Genomic DNA, 19,714 nt, shown 5'->3' with positions numbered 1-19,714 from the left:
CGTGAGCCCTAATGTGGCTGGCCAGGCCGAACTTGGTCTTAAATACTCTATTGCACGCGTGACAATAAAGTTGGCCAGCTGCGTTGAACGTGTACACGTAGGAGGGCTTAGGTCTCTCTTTCCGTAACTGGCGTTTTATTTCTAGGCTAGTGAGGCGGTTATCTTCGAATGTTTTGACACCGTTATGGATGGTAGAACGCCAAGAAGACCTCCTTCCAGCAAGCTCCTCCCAACGCTCAGGGTCGATGGCGCAAGCGCTCAGATGCCGTTTGAGCACGTCCTTGTAGCGCAGGTGCTGACCACCGTGCTTCCGCTTACCCACCGCCAACTCAGAGTAGAGCACAGCTTTAGGCAAGCGGTGGTCATCCATTCGAAGGACGTGCCCGCACCATCTGAGCTGCCGCTGCATTAGTAATTGTAAATATAATATGATTTTAAAATGACGTGTAACGCTTGTTATCAGTAAACGATTGATTGATTGATTTAATTCGTGCTGAAACAGTGCAAAGTTAATCACGTGTAAGTTTGTTAGCGGTATCTATCGTGATGATTGACAGCACATCCAAGGTCAAACCACGAATTTATATCCATGTCAACAGTCTGTAGTATTTACTTATCTCTATTCAAATCATTAAGGTACGTTTCGCTGAGGTACAGCTAGAATTGCGCATTTGTTGTTGATTTAAGATTTGCTGGGATTTGATTAAGGACCTAATTGATTTGAGTTAAGGCTCCGTTTAGAAGCCATTTGTAGACTGACTAACCAAAACATCACTGGCTGACAGACGAACTTTTTAAATACCGCAAAAAATTGTCGAATCTATTGAAACTGCGTAAATTTGTTCACTGTATGTAATTTATTTCTATTTATTTTCTTTTTCCCTGTTACCTGTCGTGATTCTTCTCACATGATGTTCTTATCGGAAGATCAGAGCTCGAAATCGCCAGCAACATCCCGAGATGAGGCCATATCATGGCACTTTTTCCTTTCTATTTTTTTCTTCCATGTAAATTATCTTGTTTGTGTTCACGAATAAAAATATTCTTATGTATGTATGTATGTATGCATATACTTTACTGTACATAGAAATAAAAACACGAAAAACACAGTAACAGAGTAAAGAGTATTAAGAAGAGTAAGAGAGTTTTATTTCTGTAAATCATGACTTAATAGTCCCGCATGCTTGATACTGTCCGAAAGGTTGTCATCTTAAATTTTACTCGAATTCCATCAAGCAATAAAGGTAACAAACGGCTTCCTACGACTATGGTGCTATTCTATGACAGCCTAAACCCAATGGCTTAGGTTTTCAAATTCTATGACGAAATGACGTATAAATATGACGTTTGTTACCTTGATTCAATCAAGATTGCCACTAACGTGACGCACATGTTTAACATTCGCGAATGATGCTCGGGGGTTATGATGAAAACGAACTAAAGTGCTTTATGATAGTCGCACTTATCACGCGAATACGATTGCAGTAAAAATCGGGAGTTATATATCCTATGGTTACTTACTCGTATTGCAAAATCAATTCTCTGTTAAACCGATGGATCTCAATGAGTACCGGTCGTGCGGTGCCCTTTTTTATAAGATAATACAAATCAGCCTGGAAACGTGTTATCTTTATACCAATTGAACAAATAAATAAATAAACACGTCATTGATCGTGAACTTACAATCTACATTAATGAACCGATATTTGCATGTGGAATATGTGGATTTAATGTAATTAATTAAGTATGGCATAGCATTACGGATTTAATTATTCAAATCAAAGCGACAGTGTATTCTCATCGAGTACGCGAGAGCGGACGAGTCGAGTTCTTTTCAAACCCATCGTACTTAGGGCCCCGTGGGTCCGGAGGGCCTACCGTGAACCACGTTCGACCTGTTACCTCTCTGCCACACTTGTAAATTCGTACGTAAGTGTGACAGAGAAGCATTTTAGCTATATTTTAGGTTGACTAGTAGAGAATACCTTTAGGCATTAAGTCCGCCATTTGTACTATTTTTGTTTTTTGTGCAGTAAAGTTTAAATAAATAATTAATATTGTTTTAGTTCTGCTAAAGAGTCCACTGTAAGTTCTCACCTTTAAGAATCTATTTTATTATATTGCCAAACATAGAGCGGCGTCACGGCAGAGCTTGAAAGAAGTGGCGGCACGATCTAGACGTCTTTCGGAAACTTTGGCCTAATATTGCCATAGACCGAGACGCGTGGAAGAAAGAGAGGGAGGCCTTTACCCAGCAGTGGGAAACAACAGGCTAGCTAGTAAATAAATAAATAATTATATTGAAGTCCTTTTAAACTTGTTAAAGACTGGGCGTTCTGCAGAGACTAAATTACTTCCAGTACTTACGAGTATTACTGGTTTATCTAAGACTTCGACTTCTCCGTGTTCGGTTTAAATGGCGCCCTAGTTCATCGCTACTCGAAAGCTACGCCTGAAATAACAGTCGATTAAGATTAATAATCTATTCGACGGGAATTTCACTTTGTAGTTTTCTTGATTTCTTAACCATTGTTGCGACAGCTATTATTATTGCGTTGGTGAAGAAATAATCACAGATTAAATTGATTTGAAAGTAGGGGGAGTCCGGGAGACTCGAACCTCTTTTTACTCAGAAGCCATTAGAGGTTTATCCGTAAGTGTTAGCAACTCGATTTTTCGTGTATAGATGACATATCTAAATCGGTATCTTTAGAGCATAGCAAAGTGCTGATAAAGTACAACATTTAAGTTCTGCAAAAATATTTTTCTTAAACGGGGTATTGGCTCAAGTCTCCCCAACCTATGGGAGAGTTGACCAGGGGGTGTGGGAGTAATGACCATACATATGTTAGGTAGGAAAAAGAGTGAAAAAAGTGCTGTTTAATCCAATATATTTATTAAAAAAGGAAAGTAGTTGTAACAAAGTATTTTTACCCATAAAACAAAATATCAAAATTTAATAAACTTTATAAAATTTAAAATCGGCAACATTAACATGAAATTCAAGAGATCAATTATCTTTGAGTTATTATTATTATTAATTATTTCTATGAGATCAATTCAGTCAACAAATTATCAAAGGCACATGCAAGGCCCTTTTCATTTTACATAACATAATTCTTCATGTCAAATAAAGTTGTCCACATCTTTGTCAGTTAACCCATCGCAAACTTCGTGAATATACCTATCCTTTGCAGGAATCCCACAGTCGAACATTTTTTATGCAACTTACGTCGGTGGCAAACAAGCATACGGCCCGTCTGATAGTAAGCAGTGACCGTAACCTATGGACGCCTGCAACTCTAGAGGTGTATTATGCGCGTTGCCGACCCTAACACTCCGCACTCCGTACCCTCGTTGAGCTCTGGCAATCTTACTCACCGGTAGGAACACAACACTTGTTTTTTATTTTATTTTTGGATTTTTTTCTCTTGTCGCTATCTTGCAACACCTTCCTCTTACCTCCTTTGACGTTTGGTCTGCATAAAAATAAAGCAAACCCTTATTTAAGCACAGTGTGGGAGAATTGAACCACTGATCATGTCTCCCTACCACCATGCGGCTCAACTCTCCCGCACCCCCCTTTACTTTATATAGATTATTATTTCTTTATACTCTTACAATAAACATTCCAAATGATCACTGTTAGTAAAACTACATTAAACAACAAGTACAATAAGATAAAATAATACTACTCACCTGTTTAATTGTCAAAATAGTGTAAAAATATAAAATTGTAATTTTTTTCACTTCGCGACAGCGAAACCACGTTTACTCCAGTCATTTCCAAACCAGACTAATAGCGGCCAATATGGCGTCGCCAAAAGTTGCGCCTTCTGTTAAAGTACGACATGAGCTGTCAACGGCGTCGGTGGCGCGAAATTTGAATAGAAATATTTGTCGTGGTTCAACTCTCCCACCTGGTCATATCTCCCGGACTCCCCCTATAATTTTCTAATGTCTATTACCAGAGGATCTTGTTGGGTTTTAGACAAAACGTATCCATTATAATTTAATCACAGATAATACTGGTAATATGGTAATGGCTATTATTTACAGACATTTTCCTAGCTTTAGATACTCGTATGAATAAAATTTGGAATAGTTGTGTCTTTATTGGGAATTGCATAAGTATATATTGGTTACAGACAAGGATGCCCAGTTGGCTACCCTTACAAGGTCATACCTACCTACATATGTGTATTACCTTGACCATTGTTGTAACCCTGTAGGCTATTAGGTACCACAGTGTAAGAAAGGGACTGTACCTACCCCGCTATGACTGAATCAGTGAGCTGTATTTAATTAAGGCTACTGTCCTCATTGCCCATCAGATTAAATTAGGGTTAATCGCTGGTACTTACGTCTAAATACAAGATAGAGTAGAGCTTCTAACGCAGCGGCTTACGTGAGCGAATAACTCGCGAATGCGACGCCGCGCAGCGCGGCGGCCCAACGGCATTCGCATTCACAACGAGATCGCCCACGTAGGACACTTCCATAGGTATCAAAGGATTATTCGCTCACGTAAGCCGCTATTCGCTCACGTAAGCCGCTGCGTAAGTAAACTTTTTAAAATCCAGCAGATTTTCTTTAATGACCAGTTCGAGAACCTTTTCGACTTTCAAATCATTGATTGAATTAAAGTCTCAATTCTCGATCATTTACTCGTATGTCCACACTATATAAAAAAAAAATACCAAATACGGTTTTCTCTAAACCAAAAGTTTCCTTAGGCAGAATTAATCTTTGTGTTTCTAAGATGTATTTAAGAAGTGGAACCACCCAGGTTTTCAGCGTTGGCGACGTCTTAGGTTAATAAAATAAATGTTTAATTTAGGTCATAAGTCTAGTTTGGTATCATTATCAACAAAATTAAAAGATGTAGACGTAGATTTCAGCTAAATTTGTTCAGCGGTTATTGATTCCTCATACAAACTTCCACCTCCCTTTTCACACTTTTAAGGGATCATTTTTGGGATAAAAACTATCCTATGTTGTTCCTCGGAATCAAACTATCTCTATACCAAATTTCATCTAAATAAGGTTCAGCGGTTATTACAAACTTCCACCTCCCTTTTTACACCCTTAGACAAAATTTTTGGAAAGCAAACTATTCTATATTTTTCCCTGGGGTTCAAACTACCTCTATACCAAATTTAAACTAAAGTGGTTCAGCGAGAAAAGAAATAAAGAAGTTTTTTTCTTCGGAACCCCATCGGAACAATATATGAAACCATAATTCAATTTGGCATCCCAATGTATAAGAAAACGATACTAAACTTGGCCTAGTAGCTTAAATGATAAAGATATCAAGACAAAGTTTAGAGCCCCCCTAAAAATTTACTTGAAAAATCTTAGTGGCTCTCTTAAACCCATCCTTGGGTCCTAAGGACTAATCCTGCCAAAGGAAATATTTGGTTCATAAAACGCCGTATTTCATGAGCTTAATGAGCTACAATTACGTCTAATTTTAGGAGGTCTATTTCGAAATGCTTAATGACAGACGTCCGGAGAGAACTATTGAATGCCAAATAAACAGCACATGAAATGATTACCGCCATTCTCGCTATTTAATAAAAATGACGAAATGGAGACAACCCTTAATAAATGAATAATTTGAAGCGGTTTATTGGCGAAATAATTATTTTGTCGATAAACAGTGGAGTCAAAAGTAATCATAACAGAATTTTATCCCGCACAAACTGCACAATTGGTTGGAGCAATTTAGTAAAATTGGAATACGATGTTCTTTTGATGAATAAAAATGATTTGAGTTTTTAAAGGCTTTTGCTGGTATAAAATTGAATAACAGTGCGTTATTTTTAAAGGGTTTTATAGTGCTCACACATGAAACCGCCCGCGTCAAATATTGTCGTTGTGGCGAGATAAATATTATTTTAACAAAGATAAGCTCTTTGTTTACTGCGTGAGAGAGATGGGGCATTTCGTGGAATGTATTAAGAGTAATGGGTAATAAACTAATAACCAATCTAACGATGATTGCGGTCAAGCAAATTTATATGCAGTTTACCAAATTTCGCGTTACACCGACCATAGTGTGAAAATCGACTTGCATCATTACATTTCATCATACATATTTTATTGTTTGCTGCTTAACTCATTCGTGCCTTTCCTGTAGATATCGCAAAGTTAGGAGTCAAAAGCTAATTTGCAGAACCTGAAATTTAAAAAAGAATGATGTGATATTCGGATCCCGGATCGTTAATTTTTGATGTTTTGTCCACAGACGTGACCTTTTTCTAAAATGTGTTTGGCTCAATTAGTTACTAAAGTTTATTTCCTAAAACATAACTCTACTGTATGGTTTTGTAGGTGCTATCGTCCTGCGGCCCGATGTCCGTGTCATTCTTCACGGTGGTGGTATTCTTCGGTTCATTCTATCTCATCAACCTGATGCTGGCCGTCGTGGCGCTCAGCTACGAAGAGGAGTCGCAAATCACGCAAGAGGTGGGTATAGTAAGAAATAAATATTATATAGTTGGGGATAATCTTACACAGATCGACCTTAGGTCGCAGGTCGGATGAAAAAGGTTGCAGGTCACTCAAGAGGCCGCAGGTCTTAGAAGTGAGTGTCATTTTTGACGGTGGTGGTCGGGTCATTCTACCTAATCAATCTGATGCTGCATCTATCTATCTATTTAAGAGATTTAAGTTCCAACCAAAAATTAGCATCCATTACCTATCCTTAGCTTTTGAAAACAAAAGAGTTACCTGTTTTTCTGTCTATGTATACGCACTAAAAATACTTATTTTATCACAGGAAAGAAAAAAGGACCTAAACGAGCACAGGGACGACTCGACGTTCAGTTTCGACCCTACGTCGCTAGCCGTCAGGACCCTAGCCAAGGACTCAAAAAAGAGGATAGACGCCCGCAAAGGGCTTCTATTAGCATCGTACTCACGAAAGAGGACGAGGAGACGCAAACGAGGAAAGAGTGCCATACACCATGCTGCTGCCGTCGCTGCTGTGGCTGAGAGGTAAGAAAAGGATGGATATTTATTGTTGTTCACGTAGTTTTACTGGATTTGAGAAATAAATCGGTTTATGTTGGTCTTGTGTCGGCGTTGCTGTCGTGCAGGGCTGCATAATGCACTCAATGAGACTCTTAGGAGCGTGTTCACTTGCCTTAGGGCCTGTGTACATATTGATTAGTGTTTAGTACGAGTTTATTCATTTGCAACTAAAGATAAGTAGGTACTATCTCGGACCATCGATGTTCGAAATGGCATTGATATGTCACAGTTTTCAATTTCAATTGTTTGGTTGAATTAAATGTAATTGTCCGTGTTACAACAACGCTAAGTATATGCAAAATTTAATAACTTTTTACAAAACTATTTTGTTGAAACTTCTTATGCGACTTCCAACAAGGTTGCGTTAAACGTTTAACGCTATAATCGGTAACATAAAGTAGTAAGAGTTTGTGATGACTAAATTCGTCGATTAGCTCAGCCGATTCCATGGTGTAACCGATGACAGCGATCCGAGTTCAAATCTCGGTGGAACCTGACTTTTTGTATTTTTTCTTTTTATATTTCTATTAGGTATTTAGGAATTTTAGAATATATATATTTAAATATATGTATTATTAAATCTATTGTTCAAGTTGTTTTTCTATTTTAATTTATAATATTCATTACTAGATGACCCGGTGAACTTCGTATCACTTACCTCTTAATATAAACCATATGTATTTTATAGCATTATTTTCATCTCCACTTCACTAAGTTTCACTTCTTCCGCACGGAGGGACTCCACGCACAATTTTTTTTATTTTATTAACTATACCATTTAGTTTCCTTAAAGGTACTTACCCATATCCCGGAGTTAACGGAATTCAATAAAAACACAGTGCATAGATAGTAAGTCTATTATCTCACAAGCTCCAGATTTTTTCGCGCACAAAGTAAACGTTATTACCTAGACAGTGTAACAGGTCAATTAAGTCCGTGTAGACTCTACACTAGATAGTTTTATAGCTATCACAGCAACAGGTAGCTCATACGTCAACGCTTCGTATCTATTAGAAAAGTAACATTGTTCAGGAATAAGAGCGATTATTTTTTTACTGAAAATACGGATGAATGTTTAAGTAGGTATAGAGTGAAGCGAATTTTTATCTGATTAGTCCGGTATAACATTTTTCTTAATTTGAATGTTTTGAATAATACAAATGGCTTATTTAAACCTGCATCACCCTGTTTTAAGCGCAAGAAATATCTCTTACTAAGTAAGTTACATAGCCTACAAAAACTAATCGCCATACCATTATTGGTATTATGTTATCATAATTAACATTTTACCATTTTATTCCCAATTATTTTTAAATCTTGTGCCATTATTCATTCATTACCTGAAGCTCAGTTGTCTTTGTCTGCCTTCTCCATTGTCTCTTATTTTAAATCTCAAGTCAAACGATTTTGAGAATAAAACCTCCAGAACCGACTGAAATAGTAAAACCCTTTCAAGTAACTTCTCAAACTTCAAAAATCCATTTTATCCGTCGCCGGAGGCTACCGAACATTGACTTTGCGTTTAAACCCGACTAAGCGCGCGTCGTGTGTTCTCATGGTTACCCGAGCTTTGATATATCCAATTCTTAGGTTTGGTCCCACATACGCTACTCCGTACGCCGCATACAGCATCGCATTCTTTATAATGTTGTCTTTCTATATTATGTGACCGTCATGTCACCCTAGATGTCAACCGAGGAAAAGCCTTTGCACACTAGCGTAAAAATGGGTCGCAAATAGAGAGCGATTAATAATTTAGCTTATATACGCGAGGACTTGGACTATAGTCCCCACGCTAGCCCAATGCGGATTGGGGACTTCACATACAAATACACTAGGGATTGCAATCCGGTCCGGCGGATCCGGTAATCCGGCCGGATCCGGCACTTTTCAGTAGCTACCGGATCCGGTAAAAATCGCCGGATCCGGACCGGATCCGGTAAAATAAAAAAAACGCCTAAATACAGCACGCACTGTGCGTTTTAGATAAGGAAAAGGCGACGGATGAGAGGTATGAAGTTGAACAGAGCGTAAAACGAATGAAAAAGTTTAAATTTAGTTAAATAAAAATATATATGACGATGACTGGGAACAGAAGTTGCCTTTCATGTTGGTGGCACGATATGACGATTACATAAATACTGTTATAGAAGGAAAAATAAAAGAATGGAGATGCTATGGAAGGCATTTGTAATTTATTCTAAAGAGAAGGTTAATGTTGTGATAGGAGATTAAAAGTAAACAAATGAGCACAATTAAGTCGGCGGTACTCAACCGACTAGAGTTAGGCTAATCAATATGTGTTATATGTGTGAATGAATATATGATAACATTGATAATCTTTAGTTTGCTCAGTTTTTTTTTCAGATATTTTGCTCAGATATTTATATATATATATGTATATATGGTTATTTTCTATTCAAATTTACGAGAGAATCTTTTGTATTTATAATTTCATCCAATCTTTTGCAATTTCCTTCATCTCCTGGTACATGCTACTCTACGTCTAGCCAATTCTTTATTTGATCCATGTAACTATTCTTAGAGAGTCTCTTTCCGCGATGGATTTCAATCCTACACTATTATTTTTCGCATGAGATCGTCGTGTCGTGCTCCATTCCCTATAATTTGAACAATATAGTTTTCTGTTTCATAAGCGCATTATAATATGCCTACTTGAATAATAAACTATCTATATCTGTAAATTAAGAAAAAGTTATTTTTTTTAATCATACAGTCTCCTACTTTCTCGGAAAAAAAATGAGGGCAAATTTAATATCATTTTGGTTAATAGTAAAATATCTTATTTTCTTACTGGAATGGATGTCAACGTAACAAAGAATTCAATCAAACAACAGTTACGAAAACTTGTCCTTTCAAGGAGTTCTAATTCCCACCCCACATCCCATTACCGGGCTTTGGAAACTAATCAATTTTACAATTGTAAACGAAAATTTGAGCACTTGTGAATGGTTAAATATAATAAATAACCGATTTCATATTTTGTTTTTAAAGTGATATTGACAGAGTCACACTTTTTACTACTAAGTTCTATTTTATTGTTAAGAAGTTATTTATTAACTTAAATTATAGATTTAGGAATACGTATTATGCAAAAAACTAGAAAAATATGCCATTTAATTAACTTCAATATCCCTATACCAAACCGGATCCGGTCCGGTCGGATCCGGCCGGATTTTGGTCATAACCCGGCCGGATCCGACCGGCCGGATTGAAAATCAATCCGGTTTGCAATCCCTAAAATACACCTTTGAATTTTTTCGCAAATGTATGCAGTAAGTAAGTGAAAAAGTCAAACTGCGCTTACGAGAAGTTCTCAAAACAATATTTTTACTAAACTTCCTATCATTTTGCAAAAGTGAAACAAACCAAACAAGATTTTCGCTTACAGCTATTGTTTTGCGGATAATTTCGGTATGATACCGTGCATTTGTCGGTTATCGTGACGCACAATATACGAGGGCATAGGGTTGCCCGATCAATATATAAATTGCTAACCAAAAATTCCGGACCTGGGAGTGGGGTCTTATTCATATGTGACCATGTTATTTCTAAAAACTGTTCTTCTATTTTTGTTTACTTATTAAAAAACTGAAGGCTGAAATGATAAATTTGGGTCAGGATTGAAGGCGGCAGTTTTGTTTAATTTTGAGGGATATTGCAGCTCTCTCGCCCTCGGATGTAAGTACCTTACTGCAAAATTTCGTATTTTGACGTAGTCCAGACGTATGTCTCTCAAGAGCATTTCCATTGGTCATTTTGTACAGATATTTTAACATAAAGTGACCCTTTTCCATTACACTTGTAAATTCCTAATAAGGCGGGGAAATTCTGATGTCTGGTAACCCTACAAAGCGCCCATGAAAAAACTCGTCCGTTGTCACAAATTCAATTGGAGCCAATGTTCGATATGTAGGAAATGGCCTTATTTTATTACCTGCCCCGACCTCTTATTTCAAAGGATTCCCCCACAAAGAGGTCGCGTTATAAAACTCTGCGATGGCTCGTATCCTTTTTATTTATGGATGTCGTGTGTTAAAAGGCGTATTGAATAGTGTGTTAGTTTTTCCCTGTTTACTAACATCCATTAATGTTTACCTGTGCCTAGGTATTCGTTTCCTTCTCAGTTCATCAAATCTTACTTTTTAATCCCCGACGCAAAAAGAAGGGGTGTTATATGTTCGACGCCAATCTCCGTCTGTTTGTCTGTCTGTGGCATTGTAGATATCCAACGGATGGATCGATTTCGATGCGGTTTTTTCCTTGAAACGAGTGTCCTTGGAGTGATTCTTAACTACGTTTGATAGATATCTATCTAGCAGTTTGAAGAGTATCAGCTCTTTTCCAATGTGATGTAAGGCATTTTTGGCACAAAATGGATTTTTTGGTATATAGGTTCGTAGTCAACTAAGTATGTACCGTTACTACCCTTATAGTTTTGTCATACACGTACCTACTTAATCGTAATATTAATAGAGTTTTCATAAGAATAAAGTCTGAAGTTAAAATGTAACGAAGCATGAAATTTAAGATTGCTAGTGCATATATGGCTGAAGGCTGACTCAGTAAATGCCTGTTATGGAAAGAAAAATATTCAATTCCGAAAAAAGCGGACGGACCGCTTGTACGGAACCCCCGGTTGGCGAGTCCAACTCGCACTTGTCCGGTTTTTTGGGCACAATCTTGCATAGACCGACCTAACCCCAAATTAAACAAAGCTTGTACTATGGGTACTAGGAGACGATGATACATATTTACATAGAAAAATACATACCTAGATAAGTGCCCTTACCAGGATTCGCACCCAGGACCTCCTGCTTCGTAAACAGGGCCACGTAAACAGACTTTTGTACGAAAATTTTGTAGTTAGGGCGGACACAAATTACAATGTAGGCGTATCCTTTACACTTCTCGTTTTCCTCCCGTTTCCTTAGAAACAGCGACCCTGGTATCTTGTATTTCCTTGTCTAATAATATTATGAGCAATCTTTATTGTATTTCGATCCGTAGGTAATTTGAGACGTTTGTTTCTTTATTTATATTTTAATTGAATACTTACAAGTCGGGCTGTGTTTTTAACTACGGGGGGACATAGTCATATAATAAGCTCTGATTAATTTACTAAAATGATATTTAGCTCAAATACATTTTACTAAAAGGTGACTTCTGTGGATAATATAATAAGTACCTGGGCGACCGAGCTTTGCTCGGTTATAACTATTTATTGTAATATGGTGGTCTATAGGTGATAATCTTAACTACATTTTTTTACTAAATTAAACGTGTGTAAAATAATAAAAATTAAAAAAATTATATATAAACTTGAACATATAAAAAAAAACAAAAGTGAATCACCGGGCGAGATTCGAACCCGTAACACTCGTTTAGCAGTCCGCGTCTTAACCCGCTGGACCAGACGGACAGTGGCTCATAACACGAAATTAGCGACCATATTCTGCGTCGAAAGAAAAACGCATGAAAACTCGAAAACATGCGTTTTCCCAAACATAAGACTAATCTAGATAGATTGTATACCCCCAAAAACCCCCATATACCAAATTTCAGCGAAATCATTAGAGCCGTTTCCGAGATCACGGAAATATATATATATATATATATATATATATATATATATATATATATATATATATATATATATATATATACATATACAAGAATTGCTCGTTTAAAGGTATAAGATAACGACTCTGGTACATATATCCTGTTCTCCTTATTTGAATCTCAAATATCTACTGAAGACATATATCCAGTGCTCCAGTGTGTAAAGGTGCAGCGTAAAGATAACATCAGATTCCTTTAACTTTGCCATATCCAGCGAACGAAAAAATCATGGAAGACTAACGTCAAACAAAATATCAGCGTAAAAGTGGCCCCACTATTAAAACATGCAGTACTCATAACGGACCAATTGCAACTCGTGAAAGTTTAGATCTTGTTTTCTTCGACGAAACTTCATTTGACCATGATTAGTCAATTTAAACCACCCGAACTACTGTTGGTGTATTATAAAATAAGGCGCTGTGATTGGCTGTAGCGTTGACTCTCGAAAATACATGATTAAATGACAATGAATACCAACTCTAAGTAGACGGTTTCATGCGATATAGAATGTTTTATATGCAATATTTTTGTATGATCATTTATTATTTTATTTTAAAGTGTACTAATATACAGGCTTATTATTTGTTCGTTGGTCGCACGTGTTTAAAGGCGATTAAGTTCGGAGGCTTAATCATTAAGCCTCCGAAACAATTAAAACATTGGATCGTTCATCTTATAGGGCACCTCTGATGTTTAGTTTGGTGGCACAGAAATATATCCGATAGGAATTAATGTAAATTTGATAGGTCTGTGACAACGAGCCGCCATTTGCGAACTAAATAGCTCCGCGGCACAAAGTTGACGCCCCGCCCGCTTCGGCACAATGTGTGTGGGGTCATTTTGCAGAGCTAGTTCGTCATCTATGTTTATTATCAATCGCTGGCCATATCTACATCAAAGACGAGAACGAGTTAAGCATATTATAAAAACATGTTTCCTGACTGTGATGTTTTTGCCAGTAGTTGGAAGATACTATGTGACGAATGTAAGAGGTTATGTGAGGCGATGGATGATCACGCGTCTTCGGTTAGTATTTAAGTTTATTTGTTATTGTATAACACAACTTTACGTTAACGTTTTTGGATAGTAATTATATTGTATGCATTCCACAGTGCCTTAGTGTCTCACTGTAATACTGTGTAATCTGTTTTAATAAAAAATAAAAATAAAATAAAATAAAAAAATGTACATAAGACCCTTTTTTATTGGGCAGATCGGATAGTAGACTGTCATTTTAGAATCTGGGATATCAAAACAGAGGTTAATAACAGGACTAAAATGTATTCGCCGCCGCTACTGCCTAATCCGTCGCTCAGTTAGAACAATGCCCTGAATCCACTCACTGCGTCATTTTGCGTAACAAAAAAGGCTTGTCATTCACAGTTGCGCGATTGATTGATCACGAGACACAATTTCTATGGGTGGTTTAGTCACATAAATACATATCTGTCGAAAGATAAGAATAGCATGCCCTTAATAAATCCTAATACCTCTTTCCCAGTTCCCTTAGGAGATTAACTGGAAGATTGAACAATAATTACTTGTAAAGTCACAAAACGAGGAAAACCAATAAACTTACCGCGCAATAAATAAAATATGGCATGAACTAGATAAATTTGAAATTAAACGACTCCAAATAAAATATATTCGCTCGGCAATACTGTAAAACGCATTTTCAACATAGATAAGGCGCGAAAATCTGCAGTTTTTTGGACCGCTGCACGGTGGCTAAAGCTTTTCACACGCGGGTTTTTATAAAACCGCGCCAGCTGTCACCGACCTTTTATTTTGTGCACTTGGTGTATTTTAAAAGGATTTTAACTTTTTCACAAACTGCCATGATCGCAATTTATCTTGCAGTGTTCGCGTTCCTGCCACTATCGTGTTATTTATTGATATATTATTCACAATATTGGTGCTTAAAAAATATAGTTTGTACTACTACGTAGTATCTGTTCTACGATTGATGTTTAAGTTCAAGAGTAGGTACACGCTTAATTATCTTTTACTGCGGAAAAGAGCTAGATGGTCCAGCATTTATTACTATGCTTGATTTTAAAACGGAATTAGCAATTTCTTTAATAATTGATGCATCTGCATCTACAGATAACGCTGTCTGTATTCGTAGCACAGTTCCATACACTCCTTCAACAGGATCTCGCAATAACTCACAACTCGTGCTGATAGCTACTTAGGTATAAGTATTGTTGTACCCGTAAAAAATACTATCATCAAGATTTTATACTATGGACGTTAAAAGCTGTTTTAGTATTTGTAAAATGGGATTAATTTTCGTGTCAATAAATTGCAGAATGCAACATCATGGGTATCATCATATTATGAGATGAGTGAGTTCTCTCAGGATTTTCTGTCATTTTTGTTGATCATTTATCGAAAATTAGATTCTATCGCCAAGCGATAATAAGGAATCTTTATTGAAAAACTTTACCGAAATGAAGTCCCTCGAAGTAATTTGTCAGATTCATCATTTGCTATACGCTCCGCCACGCGGTGGATTAGTGTATTCTTTCACTGCCTCGCGGAAGGTATTCTGTGCATTTTCTGCACTTACCTACAAGCCAAGCGGCTTTCTCCCCTGAGCTTCAGACTAATATCCCAACACTCGAAAGCAGATCCGATAAATTTCCCGCAAACTTCCACAAAGCAGAGTTATTCCAACTGGAAAATAAATGGGCTCCTCTAGCTTTACCTATTTAACTGTTATTAATCAGTGTTTGAAAGCTTTTCGTTTGTTAATGAAATGTTTCAGGATTGGTAAACAGTTTCGAGCGTTAAATTAAATTTGAAACGGTATGAATTAACAGAACGACAACCTCAAAAAAGCTTGCTTTCTATGAAGGGGAGTTTCTCGTTTCTAATTTATTTTATTTATTGAGAACCATAACGTAAATGTTTAAAGAAGTTAACCGGAACAATGCACATTAGGTACCAACCAACAACTCTTTCCTTATTATTCCATTCACTGTTAAACAGTTGCATAGTTTCCCCGCTATGTTGCGAAAATATTACGTTACGGCGATTTTTAAGATGACTTTTTATTACATTTAAAATCCTCCAATTATTATTAAAATATCATATAGGTACTTACATAGTACTAAAATACTGTAGATATATAAACATGGGTTAGAAAAGTCAACATTAAATATAAAATCTTGTAATCAAAATTATAACTGGTTCAAAATATTTCACATCAATCAACTAAGTTACTTAATACTTGTATATTTTAATTTCGTACTTAGTATTAGTAGTGTAAGTTAGGTGCACAAATGAGTTAAAATCATTATTATATAAGTATATAAATGCATATAAATAACGTATAAAAGTTATACATAAATATTACGCGTACTTACATTTAGCTGGCTGATCAAAATTATCAATGTCACTCAGCAGTCAACTACGAGTATTTAATTTCTCAAGGCGGGATCCTGCCAGTCGCACACTGTTTAATAAGTACAAAAATGCTTGTGCCGCACCGTGCCGCACACTATTGGGATCCCGCCTTAATACAATAAAAATTGCAAACATTTTAACGATGGCAGACAGTTTAGTGTAACCGACCGACCCTTCCACCCTAGCAACAGAAAATTACTATCGAAAAGCGGCACACCGTTTATTGCTAGTAAATGGTACATATGTCCTTCCCTTCCTCTAAATCTATTGAAAATTCAATTCCATTTCGCTGCGGGAAGTTAATCGCGACACGAATCGACAAATCTAACCGCACCGCCGCCCTAAAAGTCCATAAAAATAATCAATGGCGGGTCATTTATTAGTTTTTCAATAGTTGCAGCTCGCGGCTACGAGAAATCCCATTCCGTCTGGCTTTTTGTATGCATCGATAGATGATAATTAGTCTGGGTCTTAAGTGCTAATAGATTTTGATATAATATCTAGACATTCGCCATGATTGTGGGAAGGGTGAAAAGCTGGGAATTACATCCTAGAGTAAAAAGTAGATACTTTTTTACCAACTCCAACAAAGGTGGGGTCTAGATTTGCCTGCATTTATTTCTGTATAAGTATTGTGTTGTACATATAAGTATGCGCATTTATGTCTAAAGTTACGCTCGTATTACTAATTTTACAAGGCGATTAAACTCGAGAAAATAACGAAGTATTCCGTGGCTACTTTCTTTATGGTAGCTCTGTGGTCTGATATGGTACACTATGTATGTATGTTTATGGTAAGTGGCATGCCGAAACGTAAAATTTTGCTCCATCGTCACATCTTTTGCTGTGACATTACTATTTTATCGCAAAGGCTGCGTCACTCTTGTTTGAGTTAAATCGGGCCCTTGTTAACGTCCACCCGGCGTTAAAATATTTTAGGTAGAGGCTTAACGTCAATGTGTCGAGATTAACACTGAGTGGGTTACCCAATATTTAAAACGTAATTATTTATAAACCTGAATGGACTCAATTTTTTGGATCCAAGTTCCTTATCGGACGGTACGGACTTGGCAGATAGGAGCTAAGCGAAAAAAGTGTAAGATTTTTCTATCACGAAAACCCGTCCCGACCTTTCTTAACTTCATTCCAACGATTGAATATGAAAATTAGAAAGAATGAGAATAAGGATGAGGATGAGGATGGGGATGTGGATAAATAACTAAAAATACATTTATTTACCAATACAAAAACAATGAATTGCAATAATGACCTACAATTAAAAATCAGGTAGAATTTACAAATATGTGTGTAGTCACTGAGACAGATACGTCCGTATGAAATGATTGATTGAAATGAAAATGATTTCCTCATATGTGATGTGAAAAGTAGTATATATGCATATGGTATTTTATGGAATTGAAACCTAATGACGATATACGTGAAACTCACTAAAATATCGCCACATGGCACACGTTCATCATCTATCCTACTGCGTGACTGCGTAAACGACGGTAATGCGTGAATAAATTTAAGCGTTTTATACATTGAGCTATTTATTTGCATCATAACATTCATAACTGTAAACTTAGAGTCGAACCAAGTCGTTTTCATGCCAGTGTTAAGGGGCCCATTGATTACCAGTTCGCCGGACGATATCGGCCTGTCAGTTATTCCCAAAAGCTGACAATCGCGAATAACTGACAGGCCGATACCGTCCAGCGAACAGGTAATCCCCTCTACGTCAAGTATCGAGCTAGAACATTGTATGTATTCTTACTACCAAATTTGTGCAGACTTAGCGTGGCTCTGAAGTCTATCACAGCAAGGTAAAATTGCCGCAGTTACATTACATAACAGTTAATGAATCACAAGCTAACGTTCCAAATTAGCCGATAGTGGTTAAAAAAGCCACCTAACAAGCCTCGGGAAATTATTTACGGGCTCAACTAAGTGTGTCAACTAGCGTACACCTGTTTGACCCGGTTTTGGCGCCAACACGGTGGATTTGCATGATAATGTGTTTGCGTAACTTGGCGTGGTGAGCAGGAAGCGAAGGGTGCTGGCGTTGTCTTGTGCTGCATATTTCCATTTTTTTACGTTTTATTAAATACTACTCATGTAAGGTCGACCGGGGAAAAAACGTAATATGAGGCGTCCGGACCAATCGTATTCGAAATCGAGAAATATACACAATAATCCCATAGTTGCATTTATCCCAGTTGACCTTACCTGGAATTTTGCAAAAGGTGCTCAAAAATGATTGTGTATTTTTACGCACATTGTTGTTAAAGATAATTTTCCAATAATTTGCAGGTATAAGTACGCTATGAAGTTTATTTTTGAGTTTTGAAATACTGAATGTCTTGTTCAGTTCAGAATATTACTTCTGAAGTTATGTTATATGGATTAAAATACTTATCGGACTAAACTAGACTAGAACATTTCTCGTATTGCCTATTTTTTTCCATTAAACAATTATAAATTAAATTCGTTTTAAGGTTAATACCAGTAGGATTAAAGTTATCGGCGACTTACGTATTACCTTAGAGCTTTGAGAATTGAGGCCTAATTCTTTGGGTCAATTCTTTAAAAAAAAATGTTTGTTTTATGGGTTTGGGTATGGGTTTGGGTATGGGTGGGGCCAGTAGGACACATTGCCGCAAGTGACTAATAATTTTCAGTCAAAATAATTAAGATAATATCTTAAAGATAAGATAAAAAAAATAGTATATTATACTCGCAAATTCATTTAGGCAAATGAAATGAGTAAATGAATAAACAATAGTCGTAGATCCCTGCCACCGTGTCGGCTACGCCGTAGCCGTAGTGCTACGCCACTAATGAATTCCAAACAACGCGCTACGCCGCTCCGCGTAAACAGCAACCCCGACATTTTCTCACATTGTAGTTTAGAGTTTCGTCGGATTTTCACCGGATGACAATGGGGAATGATTTAAATGGTGAAAATGTATGACTCTGCTTGGTGCCAGTTATAAATAATTTAACAATCTTTATCAGAATTTTTCCTGCAAACTGTGGTAAGAAACCCGGGGTATTTAAATTCGGGAACTTTATTATCACCCAATTAATACCTAATTGAAATTCTATCAAAGGATAAAGATGTCTATCAACGCTTGCGAGTACCGGTAAAGAATATGATGAAACAATTCCTCTCAAAATTATTGCCTAGTATTTAGTCAACATCTTCCAAGCGTTAGCTCGTCGGCTTTTTGTCTGGGCTAGCGAAGGGAGCATGTAACCGTTCTGCAATAGTATCCCAATAATTGTGTCAATTTAACGACTTTTTTCTTAATTTTCTTGTAAACATTTTCTAGATCGCGGTCCCGGTCCCGGTCTCGGTCTGTGACGCCTAGCGCATCGCCGCCGCCGGCGCCCGCGCCGCCGCCCCCGCCCCCGCACACGCTGCACCCCGACAACGCACTAGGTAACGCGCTGGCTCGTTTGGCTGTTGTGGACCAACCTGGTTTGTGCCTTCCGTTGTTGTATGCACATCGACACCACCGCCTCAGCCACGAAAGTCACGAAACGCACTCTTCCCTTAGGAATGTATGGTAGCCAGCATCGATCTAGCGTGCTTACTCGGAGCATGCGTTTCATGACC

General features: G+C 37.2%; 1 protein-coding gene across 5 annotated transcripts in view; it reads left to right on the top strand.

Moving 5' to 3' along the window:
• Nucleotides 1–19,714, top strand: part of LOC133527706 (sodium channel protein 60E) — a 269,985-nt gene that overhangs the window by 236,926 nt on the left and 13,345 nt on the right. For all 5 annotated transcript variants that reach the window (XM_061864841.1, XM_061864840.1, XM_061864842.1 and 2 more), the window contains exons 8-10: nucleotides 6,337–6,471; nucleotides 6,785–7,002; nucleotides 19,428–19,537. In XM_061864841.1, the coding sequence (XP_061720825.1) occupies nucleotides 6,337–6,471; nucleotides 6,785–7,002; nucleotides 19,428–19,537 (463 nt within the window). The remainder of the gene's footprint in view (nucleotides 1–6,336; nucleotides 6,472–6,784; nucleotides 7,003–19,427; nucleotides 19,538–19,714) is intronic.

This window comes from Cydia pomonella, chromosome 18 (genome assembly GCF_033807575.1).
Source record: "Cydia pomonella isolate Wapato2018A chromosome 18, ilCydPomo1, whole genome shotgun sequence".
Taxonomy (NCBI): domain Eukaryota; kingdom Metazoa; phylum Arthropoda; class Insecta; order Lepidoptera; family Tortricidae; genus Cydia; species Cydia pomonella.
This window is presented reverse-complemented; position numbering and strand designations above follow the sequence as displayed.